Genomic DNA, 14,404 nt, shown 5'->3' on the forward strand with positions numbered 1-14,404 from the left:
TATGTAAAGGTACAATTCCCAATGAGAAATGTAATTGTGTTGTATACCTACAATGTACCAATAAAAGAATTTAATACAAAAAAAAAAGAAGAAGAATCCCAGGCCCTGATGGATTCACTGCTAAATTCTACAAGAAATTTAGAAAAGACCTAATGCTGCTACTTCTTAAACTTCTTAATAAAATTGAAAGGGAAGTATTACTCCAAAATTCATTCCTAGAGCAAGCATTACCCTTATACCAAAGCCAGAGAAGGATCCAACCCTAAAAGAGAACTACAGGCCAATCTCCCTGATGAACATAGATGCAAAAATCTCCAATAAGATACTGGCAAATAGAATGCAGCAAATCATCCACAAGGTTATATACCATGACCAAGTAGAATGCAGGGGTGGTTCATCACACACAAATCAGAGGAATGGCGAGCAGCAGAGAAAAAGCCTCTCTGAGATTTGGTCTCCTAACACTGGAATACAGTGGTGTGAGAAGGAGGGAAGTGGGTCCCCGGGACCCAGGAAAGATCTGATGTGAGAACTGAAGTTCACAGGGAGAGAGACTTTAATGAAGAGGAGGGAGATAGCAAGCAGCACTTTCTCCCAGAGTGTATTCATGGTGTGGGGAGGGCATGTAAAACCTGCAGATGCACAGTGACTACTAGCGAGTGACCTCAGAGACCTCCACAGAGAAATACATGAGCAGAAAAGAATAGTGGATGCAGTGGCTGGTGAGTTGTTCAGATTCAGACATCACATGGGAGAGGGTGATGGCCAGTAGCCATCTTGGAGAGGGGCCAACTGAGCTCAGAACTCAGAATAGGTACAGGCTGGCGCCATCTAGTGGCTCTTGGTGTCTTGATGAGGGTGCTGAATTCAAGTCAGCAGGAGGCACATGCACTGTTGCAGGCTCAAAAAATCCAGTTCCAGCCTCAGCCGGAAACCAGCCTGAATTTAAGTGGAATTAAAGGTGCAGGCTGGCTGGGATTATCCACTACCCCACTGGAAAGCTATGGCTGGCTTGTTGGATTAATCAACTTGGCTCTGGACTCTGTCTACCCACATTGTCTACCAGTGACAATGGGGAAACGCCTTGAATTAGGCTTTTTCCTTTGTTCTTTTTTCTTTCTTTTTTCCTCTTTTCTGGTCCTTAGTCTTGTTTTTTTTTTTCTTAATTGTTTGAACAAAGTTTCTAGCTTTTGTTTTTGTTTTGTCTGTTCTTCTTTTTATTTATTCCTTTCTCTTTCCCTCCTGTCTTCTTCACCAGTTTTCCAAAGTTTGTACAATCTTCGTTTATCTTCAGTATACGCAAATCAATAAATGTAATACACTATATTAACAGAAACAAGGACAAAAACCAACAGATGCAGAAAATGCATTTGACAAGGTCCAACACTCATCCATGATAAAAGCCCTACAGAAAATTGTAGTAGATGGTCTCTATCTCGATATGATAAAAGCCATCTATGACAAACCAACAGCCAACATCATACTAAATGGTCAAAAACTGAAAGCTAGGGCCAGGGATTTAGCTCAGTGGTTTCGCCTCCTGCTACACAAGCACAAGGACCCGAGTTCAATCCCTGATACCAAAAATAAATAAATAAATAAATAAAAACTGAAAGCTTTCAATATAAAATCAGGGACAAGACAAGGATGTCCACCATCACCATTGCTATTCAATATAGTTCTGGAAACATTAGCCAGAGAAATTAGACAAGAGAAAGAAATAAAATGAATAAGGACAGGAAAGGAAGAATTTAAATTATCATTATTTGCAGATGACATGATTCTCTACATAGAAGACCCCAAAAACTCCACCAAAAGACTTTTAGATTTAATAACCAAATTTAGTAGCTTTGCTGGATATAAAGTGAACACTCAAAAATCAGTAGTATTCCTGTACATGAATAATAAACTCACTGAGAGAGAAATTAGGGAAACAACACCTTTTACAATAGCATAGAAAAAAATGAAACATCTAAGAGTCAATCTAATGAAGGAAATAAAAGACTTCTACACTGACAACTACAGTACTCTGAAAAAGGAGATTGAAGAGGATATCAGAAAATGGGGAGATATCTCTTGTTCTTGGGTATGAAGAACCAATACAGTGAAAATGGCCAGACTCCCAAAATTGTCATACAGTTTTAATACAATTTCATCAAAATTCCAATAGCATATCTCACAGAATTAGAGAAAATAACCCTAAAATTCATTTGGAACCAGAAGAGACCTAGAATAGCAAAGCAATTCTGGCAACAAGGGCAAGATGGGGCATCACAGTCCCTGACCTAAAATTATACTACAAAGCTACTGTGATAAAAAAAAAAACAGCATGATACTGGCCAAAAAACAAAACAAAACAAAAAAACCAAACCCTAAAACAAAAGAAAGGAGAAACAGACCTGAGGCTCAATGGAACAGATTAGAAGATGGAGAAACAACTCCAGACATACTCGACCACCTTATGTTTGACAAAGGAGCCAAACACCTTCACTGGAAGAAAGATAGCCTCTTTAATGAGTAGTGCTGGAAAAACTGGCTTTCCACACCAAAGGTTAAAATTAGACCCATATCGTTCACCATGCACTAAACTGAAACTGAAATAGATCAAAGATCTAAATATTAAAATGGAAACACTTAATCTGTTGGAAGAATAAGTAGAACTCCTGAAGACATTGGTGTAGGCAAAGACTTTATGAACAAAACCTCGGTTGAACAGGAACTATCACAAAGAATCTGCAGCTGGGATCTCATCTTATTGTTGTTTTTTTCTTTTTTTCTGGTACCAGGGATCGAACTCTGGACCTTGCGCTTGCGAGGCAGGTGCTGGAACCATTGAGCTAAATCCCCGGCCCAGGGATCTCATCTTATCAAAAAGCTTTTGTACAGCAAGAGAAACCACCAAAAGAGTGAAGACAACCCACAGTGTGGGAAAAAATTTTTGCCAGATGTTCCTCAGACAAAGGATTGCTATCTAGAATATTTTAAAAACTAAAAAAAAAAAACCCAGATGTTCCAGATATAAAAAGTCCAAAAATGGGCATCTGAAATGAATAGACACTTCTCAGATGAAAAAGTATAAACAGCAAATAAATATATGAAAAATTGTTCAACATCCGTGGTCATTCGAGAGAGCTGAGATTCCATCTCACTCCAGAAAGAATGGCTGTTATCAAGAAATCAACCAAGGTCTGAGGATGTAGCTCAGTGGCACTGTACCTGCCTTGCAAGTGCAAGGTCTTGAGTTTGATCCCCAGTACTGGAAAAAAAAATCAACCAATAACAAGAGCTGTTGGACGGGCTGTTGCTGAAAGTGTGGACTGGTGCCACCCCTGTGGAAATCAGTGTGGAGATTCCTCAAAGAACTAAAACTAGAGGCTCTATTTGACTCAGGTATTCCCCTTCTTGGTATCTTCCGAAAAGAGTTTAAAGCATCATACCACAGCGGTATAGGCATACTCAGGTTTATATCGGCAGTTTTTAATAAATAAATCTTGGAAACACCCCAAATGCCCATCAACTGACAAATGGGTAAAGAGAATGTGGGGTTTTTTATACAGTGGAGTACTACTCTGCCATAGAGGATGAGCTTGGGCCGAGGATTTAGCTCAGTGGTTCCACCACCTGCCTCACAAGTGGAAGGTCCTGAGTTCGATCCCCGGTACAAAAAAAAAAAAAGAAGAATGAGCTTGAGACATTTATAGCTAAATGGAGGCACCTTGAGACCATACACTTAGGTGAAATAAATTGGACACACATGTTTAAATACCACATTGATTCTCTGTGTGAGAAACTGAAAGTGGAAATAAGGATCAAAGTGTATAATAGACATTGGGAAATTGGAAGAAAATGTTCAAATGAGAAGGGGAATGAGGGAAGGGGAGGGAGAAAGGAAAGAAGGGAGAAGAAATAGGAAAATAGAAGGGAAAAATGGAAAAAATCCTCTCTTCAATCACAGAATGGAGGGCTGGGGGTTTAGCTCAGTGGTTCCAGCGCCTGCCTCACAAGTGCAAGGACCTGAGTTCAATCCTCGGTACCAAAATAAATAAATAAATAAATAAATAAAAAATCACAGGATGGAGAAATAAGAAGAGGTCAAAGTGGGCACAGCGAGGAGAATAAAAGACTGTACTGTCAGATGGCAGAGGGCTTCTTTTCTGTAGTTTAGGAACCAGGAGTTGGCTTGGTTAATTAAAAAAACTGTTTAAAATAGATATCCATAAAAATTATAATCTTTTAAATATTTAATTTAAAACATGTATGTTTACCAATATTTGCTATATTACCTTTCCTGTATGAAGTATACTCATAAGTATTGTAGTTTCTTGTTATTAAGTGAGGAATTTAAAAATTCTTGCAAGGCACTCTGAATAAAAGATACTTTTGGTATTAATAAATTGTTTTCTCCAGTTGTTTACAGTCACCTCAGCTACCCCTACATGAACTGCAGGTGTCTTCAGCGAATTTTTCTAATCAAATCTTTGAAAAGAATTCAATTTGGCTTTCATAAAGTAAACAGTTATCTTCCTGCACCTGTATTTTATTAGTTTATAAAATATTTAATTACATGTCACAGGAACAAGTACCACTGATTTAAACACATTTGGGACTAATAAAATATATACTTAGTGAACAGGTAATTTCACTGGGGGATGGCACACCAGTGTCTGGGGGAGGAGAACTATCTTTTAACCTTGGACATTTGTGGTTCTACAGCCATTAGCCAGCTTTTCTAAATGGAGGGAATGCCTAACTAAGCATGGTGGTACACGCCTGGAACCCTAGCACTTGGGAGGCGGAGGCAGGGGGATCGTCCTAGTTCAAGGCCAGCCTGGGCTACATAGTGAACTCAATGCCAGCCTGAAGTACGTAGCGATACCCTGTCTCAATACATACATACAGACAGACAGACAGACAGACAGATGGAGCGGATGGCGAGACCATTAAGTAGGTGCGATGGTTAATTGTGCTATGTCAACTGGACTGGATTAAGAACTGCCTAGTGAGTTAGTGGAGCACAGTTCTGGGTGTGTCTGTGGGCCACTGACACATGGGGCAAAACCAAGAAGGGAAGCCCACCCAGGTATGGGTGGCACCAACCAACCAACAGGCTTGTAGCCTGGACGGAATAAAAAGGCAAAGAAGGAAGTCTTGGCTTCTTCAGAGGAGCTCCAGTCTTCGCTGTTGCCTTTGGACACTGGTCTCATTCCTTCGCCTTCCAGTGCAGACGCTGTGGCTTCCCACATGAACACCCAGACCATCCAGTGAGTGCCAGGCCTCTGACCTCTGACCCGCCCCTCTGGACTCCAGCACACAGGTGGCCACTTACATTCTTCTGCCCCTGATTCTGCAGGTGACCATTGTAAGCCTATGTAGTAAATCCTTTATATAACCATACATATATTTTGTATTAAATCTGTGCCTCTAGTGACACCTAACTCATATGGAAGGTCAGTGAAGAGGCTAAAATAAGGCAATGAAGGTGGAAAGGATGATTATGCAAGAGGTGATTGCCAAGAAATGATCACCATTTGGACATAGGTAGTAAGAAAGAGAAATCTAGGATCACTACTAGTTTGGGACAGTTCGATAGATGATCATGATGCAATCCTCAGAAACTGGGACTGAAGTAAGGTCAGGTTCTGGGAGAAAGATGTAGTCCGCTTTAGAACATGTTTGTTGGCCGGGGATTTAGCTCATTGTTTTTGCTGTCTGCCATACAAGCGCAAGGTCCCGATTTCGATCCCTGGTACCAAAAAAACAAAAACAAAAACAAACAAACAAAAACGTGTTTGTTGTATTTGAGGGATGTGTTCTGTGTACGTTTGTTCCTTGTGTTTCCAGCATTCATTACCCTTTCTTTCTGCACAACACATGATCTGCTCTTCCTAACTCTTGCTTCTCGTAGTTTGGGTACAGGCTACCCAGTTCTAAGAGAACCCCAGGTCTAAGAGTCCAGAACACAGGTCAAGCCTGAGTTAATCAGCACCCTGTGTTCCTCTGGATATGGTGAGTGGCCTGGGGTGGTCACAGGATCTAGGAATCTCAGTACCGTTGCTGAAAATTCCATGGCAGAGGGGATTGCTTTTCCCCCCTTTCCCAGTGGTTTCTAATCTGAGTGGTTGGAGCCCTAGAAATGTTGAACACTAAGCTAAGACCACTGGGAAAGGGACTGAGAATGGAGCCATGGCTGAAGAAACAGAGCCACGGAATTTACAGAAAGACACCAGCTCCTGGAGCTGGGAGAAAGCTAAAGCTATCCCTTGATTGCTCCGTTACATGAGCCCATAAATTCCTACTTTTGCTTAAAGCAATTTAAATTGAATATTCTTTCACTTGTAGCAAGAAGAGTCCTAGCCATGGGAGACCCACACAGATGCTAAGTTAGACAGATGAGCTGGGAACTGTAGAGATTTGAGCCCCGGATGTAAAATTGTAGCCCAAAGGCAGGAGTTCGGAGGTTACCTAGGGGAAATGAGCAGAGAAGAATTTCCTGAAGTATGGTCCATAGATTGGCTGCATCAAAAGCATTTTGGGGGATGGGGAGGGGTCAAAAATGAGAAAGTCAAGATAGTACATAGTGTGTACTTCTTTGAAAAGTTAAGCAAGTGACAGGGAGGAGGAAGGTAGTATGTAGGGGTCGGGGAAGGTATCTCTAACCAGTTCCTTTCCATGATGTCTGCATTCTTTCTCCTTTGCTAAGTTTTCTTGTTGGCCCCCAGGCCCTTCTGCCTCTGCCTCTCCAGCTGAGTGTTCTCTCTAGATTCAGCTAACAAATGCCTCCTGGCCACTGCCCATGGGACCTCCCAATAGTGCCCAACACCACACACCCACAGTGAACTCATCCCCTCCTCCCAGGCCAATCCCTCCTCCTGGCATCTGCCCCGCTCACCTTCCTTACAGGGGGAAGCACGTAGGGCTTTGCTATTTGAATCTTGAGTTAGAAACTTGGTCTTGCTTGGTACTCCGCTCCCTTCCCTTCTCTCTTCAACCTCGCTCCAGACGGGCTCTTGCTTTATACTGTACCCCAGGCTGACCTCAATCTTGTGACCCTCCTGCCTCAGCCTCTTGAGTGGCTGGAAATACAGGAGGTGTGCCATCACTGTCTGTTCGGATCTTGTTTTTTGTCACAACTCCAGGGTGCCAAGAAGTAAAGATTTCTCAGTTAGTTCTCTTGAATTCTGATGTCTTTTTCTTTGGTAACAGGGATCAAACTCGGGACCTTGCACATGCGAGGCAGGTGGCAGAACCACTGAGCTAAATCCCTGGCCCAAATCCTGATGTCTTAAAGTTAAGGGCCAGTGATTTCTTGGTGGAGAAGCAAATAGTATAACCCTGTTATGGCTTGTGTCTAGATGTCTGCCAGAGTCTCATGCAGTCATAGGTGGCTTTTTCAGCAGTGGTTGGATCTAGCGTGTGCGATGCTGGGATTCAGGGCGTGTGATTACTAAACCAGCACACTGATTGGTTTGGCACCACCATAATCCCCGGTAGTCTGAATAAAAGGGGCAGAAAGGCCATTCGGGTTCCCTGGTTGCTTTTGCTACTGTGTGGGCGGCATGAACTGTTTCTCTTCTGCCATGTGCCACCCTGCCTTGGAGCCAGAGGATTATGGACTGAAACCGCTGCAAACTGTGAGCTAAATAAACCTTTCCCCTTTAACCTTGGGTGTCAGGTATTTTATCTCGGCAATGAGAAAGAAAGTAACTGGTAACACAAACCCTATAACCAGTGTAACCTTAGATGCCTGATATTTTTCCATCTCTTTCCTGGCATACTCTGAAATAACACTGTTTTTCATACAGGTACACCTGCCAAGGGAACATGAAGGCTTGTATTGGCTACAGCATTTTCTCCTTCTCATGCTGCCAATGAATTAAGGAACTCAGGTATCTAAAAGATACAGTTCTACTTGGAAAAACTGGGACTTCCTCGCCTGAGGCATTGGCCTTGTTGGAAGGTCAGGGTCAAAAAGCACCCAGGGAGATGGTCTGATCTATTCTACTTACTTTACGCAGGAATAAACCGTGATGCCGATAGTTTTGGTAGTTAAATCTCACATAGATGGGTAAGTAGCTAGGGGTTCCCTGCAAACACATCACGTTTCCCGCGAATTTCCAGGAGCAGGTGCACATTGGTGAACAATCTGCTTCTCTCTGCCTTTCTCTTCTCATTTGTTATCTGCACCCTAGCTTGTCCTTCTCATCTCTCTAGGCAACCTCCTTGCTCCTTTATCAGAAGGTTCAGAAAAAAATGAAAGTGCACATTGAGCCAGGTGCAGTGGTTCGTGCCTATAATCCCAACACTGGGAGGCTGAGGCAGGAGTTTCTCGGGTTTGAGGCCAGCTTGGGCTCCTCCATATCAAAAAACCAAAAACCAAACCAAAAGAAACATCAAGGGTAAGCTGGCTGACACCAGCTTACACCAAAGCTGAGAAAGGAAACCCACAGCCAGGCATGAGGCCCTCAATGTGACAAGGCCCCGTTCCATTCCTGAGGTGCTCCCATCCTTTGCTCCTGTCCCTCAGCTCTCTGGACAGTCACCTCTCCTCAGAACAGTGCCCTCCCTTACCCTCTTTACTGAGTACTCCGATGCTTCTGGTAACGGCCTCCATTCCTCCCGCACTCCACCCCCTCCCTTGCACAAATTTCCTGACTCTCTGTGTATGTTTTTAAAAAACGATTTGGTTTTATTACTTCCAGCAGAAGTGGGCTGATGGGGTGGCGGGTGGGCCAGGAGGAGCAGGTGACAACCACACACCTGGTGGGGAAGATGTGGGGCCAGGCCCAGGGGCCTCAGAAAGAGGGCTTCTGGGCCGCCAGGAAGGAGTCATGGCAAGCTAGGGCTAAGCCACCGATAAGGTTAAGAAACTCCTGGAAATCCAGCTGCCCATCACTGTTGAGGTCCAGCTTCTTCATCATGCGGTCGAGGACACCAGGGTCCTTCTGGTTCTGCAAAGACAACAGTAAGACCTTTGTATCAGACGTCAGAGGCACTTTGAAATATGCTGCCACGCTGATTCTCACTGGAGGAAGGTACAGGAAGGGGTTATTAATATTCCTACTTTTCACATTTAAAACACTCAAAGAGGAGAGGCAGCTGCCTCGGGGCCAGAACTGGGCTTAAACCCAGTTTTTCCTGCTCCTGGTCCAGGGTTCTTTGTGTGGCACTAGGTGTCATTCAACTTAGCAAAGTCAATAAAATACTTTTCAAGAGTCGCATTCAATTCCAATAGCTACACCATATACAAGTGGGGGGATTTCAGGTAGAAAGAGGGTGCAGGCCCTGCCCGATCAGTGCATCCTCCACTCATCTGAGCCCCCAACACCAGCACCCTCTGCCAGCCACTGGAGTCGAGGCGGAGTTGTAGAGCCAGCCCCTTACGGCACGCGCTGTGGTCCAGCGCTCAGCAGGCCTCATGGTGGGCGCGTGGCTGGTGCCTACCCTGTAGGGTAGGGCAGGTACAGACCACAGAGCCTCAGCAGGCGGGACTGCCCTACCGCTTTTAGGGTGGAGGAATAAAATTAGAAAATGGTTTTATTGTGCCACATACTATTTCATATACCTCTCCCCATACATGGAGAAAATAAGACCATTCCTTGTGTTAGGCAGTTTGCCTACTATATATACATACATCTTTCTTCAGAGAAAAGACTGTAGCAGACACATGGGGCTCACCCTGAGGCCAGAGGCGGGGAGTCAGCTGTGGGTGCTCCCTTCCCGGCCCTTCCCCCAGTCTTGCTTCACGCTGGGCAGTTGGGGGCGTGGGGCCAGAGCCATACCTTGGTGAAGGCAGCCAGTTCTACATTCATGAACGTTAGGAACTCCGTCTTGGAGAGTTTGCTGTTGTTCCCATCCTTTCCCGCGTACTTCTGGAAAACAGCTATCAGGGACTCAATGCAGCGCTCGGTCTCTGTAGGCTTGGACATTTTTGCCTTTGGAGAAAGGAAATGCAGAGCTCAGACAGGGACGAGCTATGAGAGGCTGGATACTGCAGAGCATGCCAGAGCAGCTCCTCTCCCCGTTCTGGATCAAAGCTGCTTTCTGAACAACCAGGTCACTTTTCAGGGCACCCCAGGGCCCAAGGCAACCCTAAGTCACACTCTGTGAGCTTCTTCCTCATGTTTCCTCTTTTATTTCAGGGGAAACACAGTAAGGGCACACGTGTGAAAGCAGAAGAGGAAAGGAAGGGTTACTGATATTTCTAGAAAGCACGAATATATATATATCTATATATATAGATATATCTCCACAAGTTCATATGCACACCAAGCATTAGTTTCCTTTATTATTTTTTTTTTTCTTTCTTCAGTACTGAAGTTTGAAGTCAGGACTTTTGCACTGAGCTACATCTCAAATTTTTTTTATTTTGAGACAGGGTCTTGCTGATTCATCAAGTTGCCCAGGCTGGGCTCGAACATGGGATCCTCTTGCCCCAGCCTCCCAGGGTGCTGGGGTTACAGGTATGCACCCCACCTCCCCTAAGTTTCCTGTTAAATAAGAATGTGTAGAGCTACCATGACGAATGAAATGCCAGTTTCTTTTAAGTTATTTAAAAAGTTCTGCAAGGCTTTGTGCATTTTCTCAAAGAAAATGAAAAGCATAGCTGTAATTGTGTATGGGGTAAGACATAAGAAAGTTTTAGGTGTTCAAAAGCAGATTTCCTATTTAAGAGCGAGGAACCACTGATTTTACTGTGAAGCCGCTGAGGCAGAAGGAAACCAGCATGGCAGCGTCATCCCTAGGACGTGGCCTCTAGGAACCTCTGCAGACCTGGGCCTTTCACCTTCCACTTCCAGGTAGGAATGCCTAGTGGAACTTCTCATATCAGAGCCGAACCACAGGCGTGGCTGTACCAGGAGGATCAAGTCCTGTTCGGGACCCACTTTCCTCACAGAAGAATGCTTCAAGGAGGCTCTGTTGAGCCCAGTAAACTGTCCCTGCCACAGGGACCTGGGGCCCAGACTCGAGGCGTTGATGGCTCCCCTGGTGGAGTAGAGCAGCAGCTGCAGGGTTCCTGGGAGCCCCGGGCCACAGCCTTGCTCCTCCCAGGCTTTCCGTCTCGGTATTAACAGTGATTTCTGTTTGGAAGGCCATGTTTGGGAGTCAGCATTTAGCCTTTAATTTGTCCTTAGGGACAGACTTTCTGGGCCCAGAACTGAAGGCTTTCGGGTGCTAAGGACCGACCTGCACGGCGCTGGCCTCCAGCCCCACTGTGGCCTCCCCTCCCTATCCCCTCGCTGCTTCACCGGCCTAGCCAGATGCTGATCCGTAAAGCATTTAGAGCTCCAGACCTTCTGGAGGTGGAGCCTATTCCAACAACCAGAATGTTGGGGAGGCCCCCCTCCAAGGAACTTATTCCTAAGAAAAATGTTAGCAGGTTGAGGGCTTGGAGGAAACCGAAAATACCACAGCCTAGGGACAGACATGTTTGCACAACAGGCAGGCGCTTCTTATCAGGCCTAAAATCTCAGTCTCTCCAGCGGGCAGCGAGGGAAGGTGGCTCGGGAAAGCTCACCGGAGGGGTAAGGAAAGGTTCCAGCCAGAGGCTGGCTCTGGCCTTTTCCCACCCCTACAGATGCTTCTGTCACCTTTCCTTGCCGAGTTCAGATTGCTTTCATTTCCCGGTTTCAAAGGGTTTTTCTGTTTGATGCACCCCCCCCATCAGTCTTGATTGTAATTTAGACTATATTTTTTCTCTTGAAAAAACGTTGCTTTCAGCCACACGGAGAAAATTCAGACCTCTCTGCATTTCCTGCCCCAGAAGTGATTCTCGAAGGCAAGAGAAACCCAAGTATCAAATTACGGAAATGGAATTACAGAATCGTTAGAGCTCAAGGGACTCTGGGGGCCCAGAGCCGGGAAGGAAGCTTTGTCCGGGGTGGGGCGGTGGCCCAAGGAAAGGAGAACCCACCCTCTCCACCCGGGAGTCTCACTCGGCGGGGGCTGTGACGACCGGGAAAAAACAGTGTGAAGAGCAGAGACTCTGGGAGAATTTTTAAAACGCACTCAACTTTTAAGGAAAGAAACAAACGGGGCGGGGGATTTAGCTCAGTGGTTCCGTCGCCTGCCTCGCAAACACAAGGACTCGAGTTCGATCCCCGGTACCAAAAAAAAAAAAAGAAAAAAAAGAAACAAACGCATATAACACTGGGGGAAAAAAAAAGAATTCTTGAAGTTCTCCTCCTTAACCCCCACTCCCAGGGATCCGCGGTCGCAGCCGCCTCCCGGGCAGTCACCCCACTTCTTCACCCCACGCCGGTGCCACGCCTGTTTCGGGCGCCCCGTGACCCCGACTCCCTCCTCGGACGGGAAGAGGGAGACAGTCGGGTCGGAGGCTGTACACCGACGGACTGACACGGGGCCAGGCAAGCAGACCCAGCCCTAGGGGGCCGGCTGGTGAAGACCACAGCCCTGCGGCCCGCGGGTCCCGGGTCTCTGCGGCCGGGGGCGGCGCCCGGGAACCCGCCGGCCCTGAGCTCGATATTCCTGTAACTTTCACCAAGTCGTCTTCTTCCTCTGATGTCTCTCCGAAATGACAGTAAGCCTCGCGGGGTCAGAACCCCGATTTGGACTCCTTCGCGGAGGGAGACCAAGAAGGAGGAAGTGAGTTCTCGGGGGCGCAGCCGGCAGCACAGGGGCGGGAGGCGGGAAGGAGGGGCGCGGGCGCGGCCGGCTTCGGCCCCCTGTGCCCTGGGTCTCTGCCGCGGCTTAAGGAGCCTCTGATCCCTCAGGACGCAGGCGACCAAGATTGAAAAATTCTCTTCCTGGTCTACTAGGGCACCTCGGACGCCTCCCTCGAGAGCAGCCTGGCTCAGCTCCCCTGCTGGGCCCCGGCCTCGGCGGGGCGGTGAGGGGGGCGCGGAGGGGACCCCGCCCCGCCTCGGCTCCTCTCCGCAGTCCGAGACCTCATCCAGAGCAGAACGAAAGAGCCGGGCGGCCGCCCGCTATGACCACGGGTGTGCCTGACCGCAGGCTGCTCCTGCCCGTCCTCTCGCCTCTGACCGCCTTTTCCTGAGCTGTTCCCGCCACGTCCACGCGGGCCTCAGCGAGGAAGCCTGGACCTTGCGCTGGGAGGAAAGCGGGGAGCCGGGCTTACCGAGTCGGCGCGCGGGGCAGCGGAGCGTCCGGGAGCGGAGGCGGTGGCGGGGCGGACTGAGCGCCGGGGTGTCGGCCCCGCCGTCCACGGCCACGCCCGCCCCGGCCACGCCCCGTCCTGACTCGGCCCAGCCCGCCCGCAGGTTCCGGTTTGTCAGCCCGCGGCCTCCTCCGCTAAGCACGACCTGGCCTTAGAACTCACGTACACCCATTGTCCTCTCCGGAACGGAACCGATTTCGCACTCTTTCCTTGTCCCGTGAGCCTGGAAGACTTTTAACCTCAGAATTAAAAGTTCTGGGCCGGGGATTTAGCTCAGCGGTGGCGCCGTCTGCCTTGCAAGCCCAAGGCCCCGAGTTCGATCCCTGGTGCAAAAATAAAAAAGTTCTGCAAAGCCATCTGGGGCAGTCTGTCCAGGCCCATGGTCTTTCTCTTGTACCAGGGGTGGCCAAAAAGCACGGTAAATGTTTAATTTTAAAACATTCACTAAAGGAAAAGGCGCATTGCCATTGACCCCCTCAAACTACTCCACCTCGCTTCGAACACACTTGTCCCACTTTTTGAACCAGCGCTCGAAGACCCGTTTCCTGATTGTCTGTACGAGGTGTGATCAAAAGTACAGTGAACGCTGCAGGCTTGTGAAATACAGCGTGTCTTCATCCATCTTTTTTATTTTTATTTTTTTGAGACGGTCTTATTTTGTAGCCCAAGCTGGCTTGAACTCACTGTACAGTCCAGGCCAGCCTCAAACTCTTAGCGATCCTGCTGCCTCAGCCTCGGGAGTGCTGGGATCACAGGAATGCACCACCATGCCTGGCTCCTCATTCATTTTATTCACAGGATGTGGCACCTGGCAGCATGCGACTTCCGGAGCTTCCCTAACCCTAAAATGATCATGAAAGGTAAACGTTTTGAATCAGTTAAAGACATTTATGAAAGAGCCCTTCCAGAACTGCTCCAGAAGGTGGCAAGAAGGATGGGATAAGTATTCCAGGGGTGCGTGCGTGTGTGTGTGTGTGTGTGTGTGTGTGTGTGTGTGTTGGTATTTTGAGTGAGGCTAATGACAATATCTTTTACTGTAATAAATTGAAAAAATTTAAATGCTGAATTTTTCAATCCTACGGTGTATGCACTCCCTCTGCACATTCAGGTTAGAGGAGCAGAAAGGTTCCTTTTAAAACAAGGAAGAGAGGGAAGACAATGCGGGGTCATAATCACAGAGCAGGTCCCCAGAGCCAGGACTCTCTCTCCACACTGAAGATATTTAATAAGCGGTGGTGATTATTGCCACAGGATTATGGATGGTTATTG

The 14,404-nt window shown here is 47.1% G+C and overlaps 1 protein-coding gene and 1 long non-coding RNA gene across 2 annotated transcripts; one reads left to right on the plus strand and one right to left on the minus strand.

The window, feature by feature from the left end:
* Positions 1–8,661: 8,661 nt before the first annotated feature.
* On the minus strand, positions 8,662–13,283 carry S100a11 (S100 calcium binding protein A11). The gene is made up of 3 exons (XM_004854110.3): positions 13,097–13,283; positions 9,780–9,932; positions 8,662–8,948 (listed from the first exon to the last, which is right to left on the minus strand). The coding sequence occupies exons 2-3, from the start codon at positions 9,924–9,926 to the stop codon at positions 8,793–8,795; spliced, it is 303 nt and encodes a 100-aa protein (XP_004854167.1). The 5' UTR covers positions 9,927–9,932; positions 13,097–13,283; the 3' UTR covers positions 8,662–8,792.
* Positions 10,928–13,491, plus strand: LOC147820838 (uncharacterized). The gene is made up of 2 exons (XR_015448235.1): positions 10,928–12,603; positions 12,777–13,491. It is a non-coding gene; the product is annotated as an uncharacterized LOC147820838 (long non-coding RNA).
* Positions 13,492–14,404: the final 913 nt, after the last annotated feature.

Source organism: Heterocephalus glaber, unplaced genomic scaffold, assembly GCF_053883595.1.
Source record: "Heterocephalus glaber isolate CG9 unplaced genomic scaffold, H.glaber_assembly_v1.0 deba00001795, whole genome shotgun sequence".
In the NCBI taxonomy this organism is placed as follows: Eukaryota; Metazoa; Chordata; class Mammalia; order Rodentia; family Bathyergidae; genus Heterocephalus; species Heterocephalus glaber.

Bases quoted from the DNA above. Each gene is read 5' to 3' on its own strand.
- S100a11 (XM_004854110.3), bottom strand. From the start codon at position 9,926: ATGTCCAAGCCTACAGAGACCGAGCGCTGCATTGAGTCCCTGATAGCT. The intron at 8,949-9,779 runs GTATGGCTCTGG...TTGTCTTTGCAG, and splicing joins AACTGGCTGCCTTCACCAAG to AACCAGAAGGACCCTGGTGT.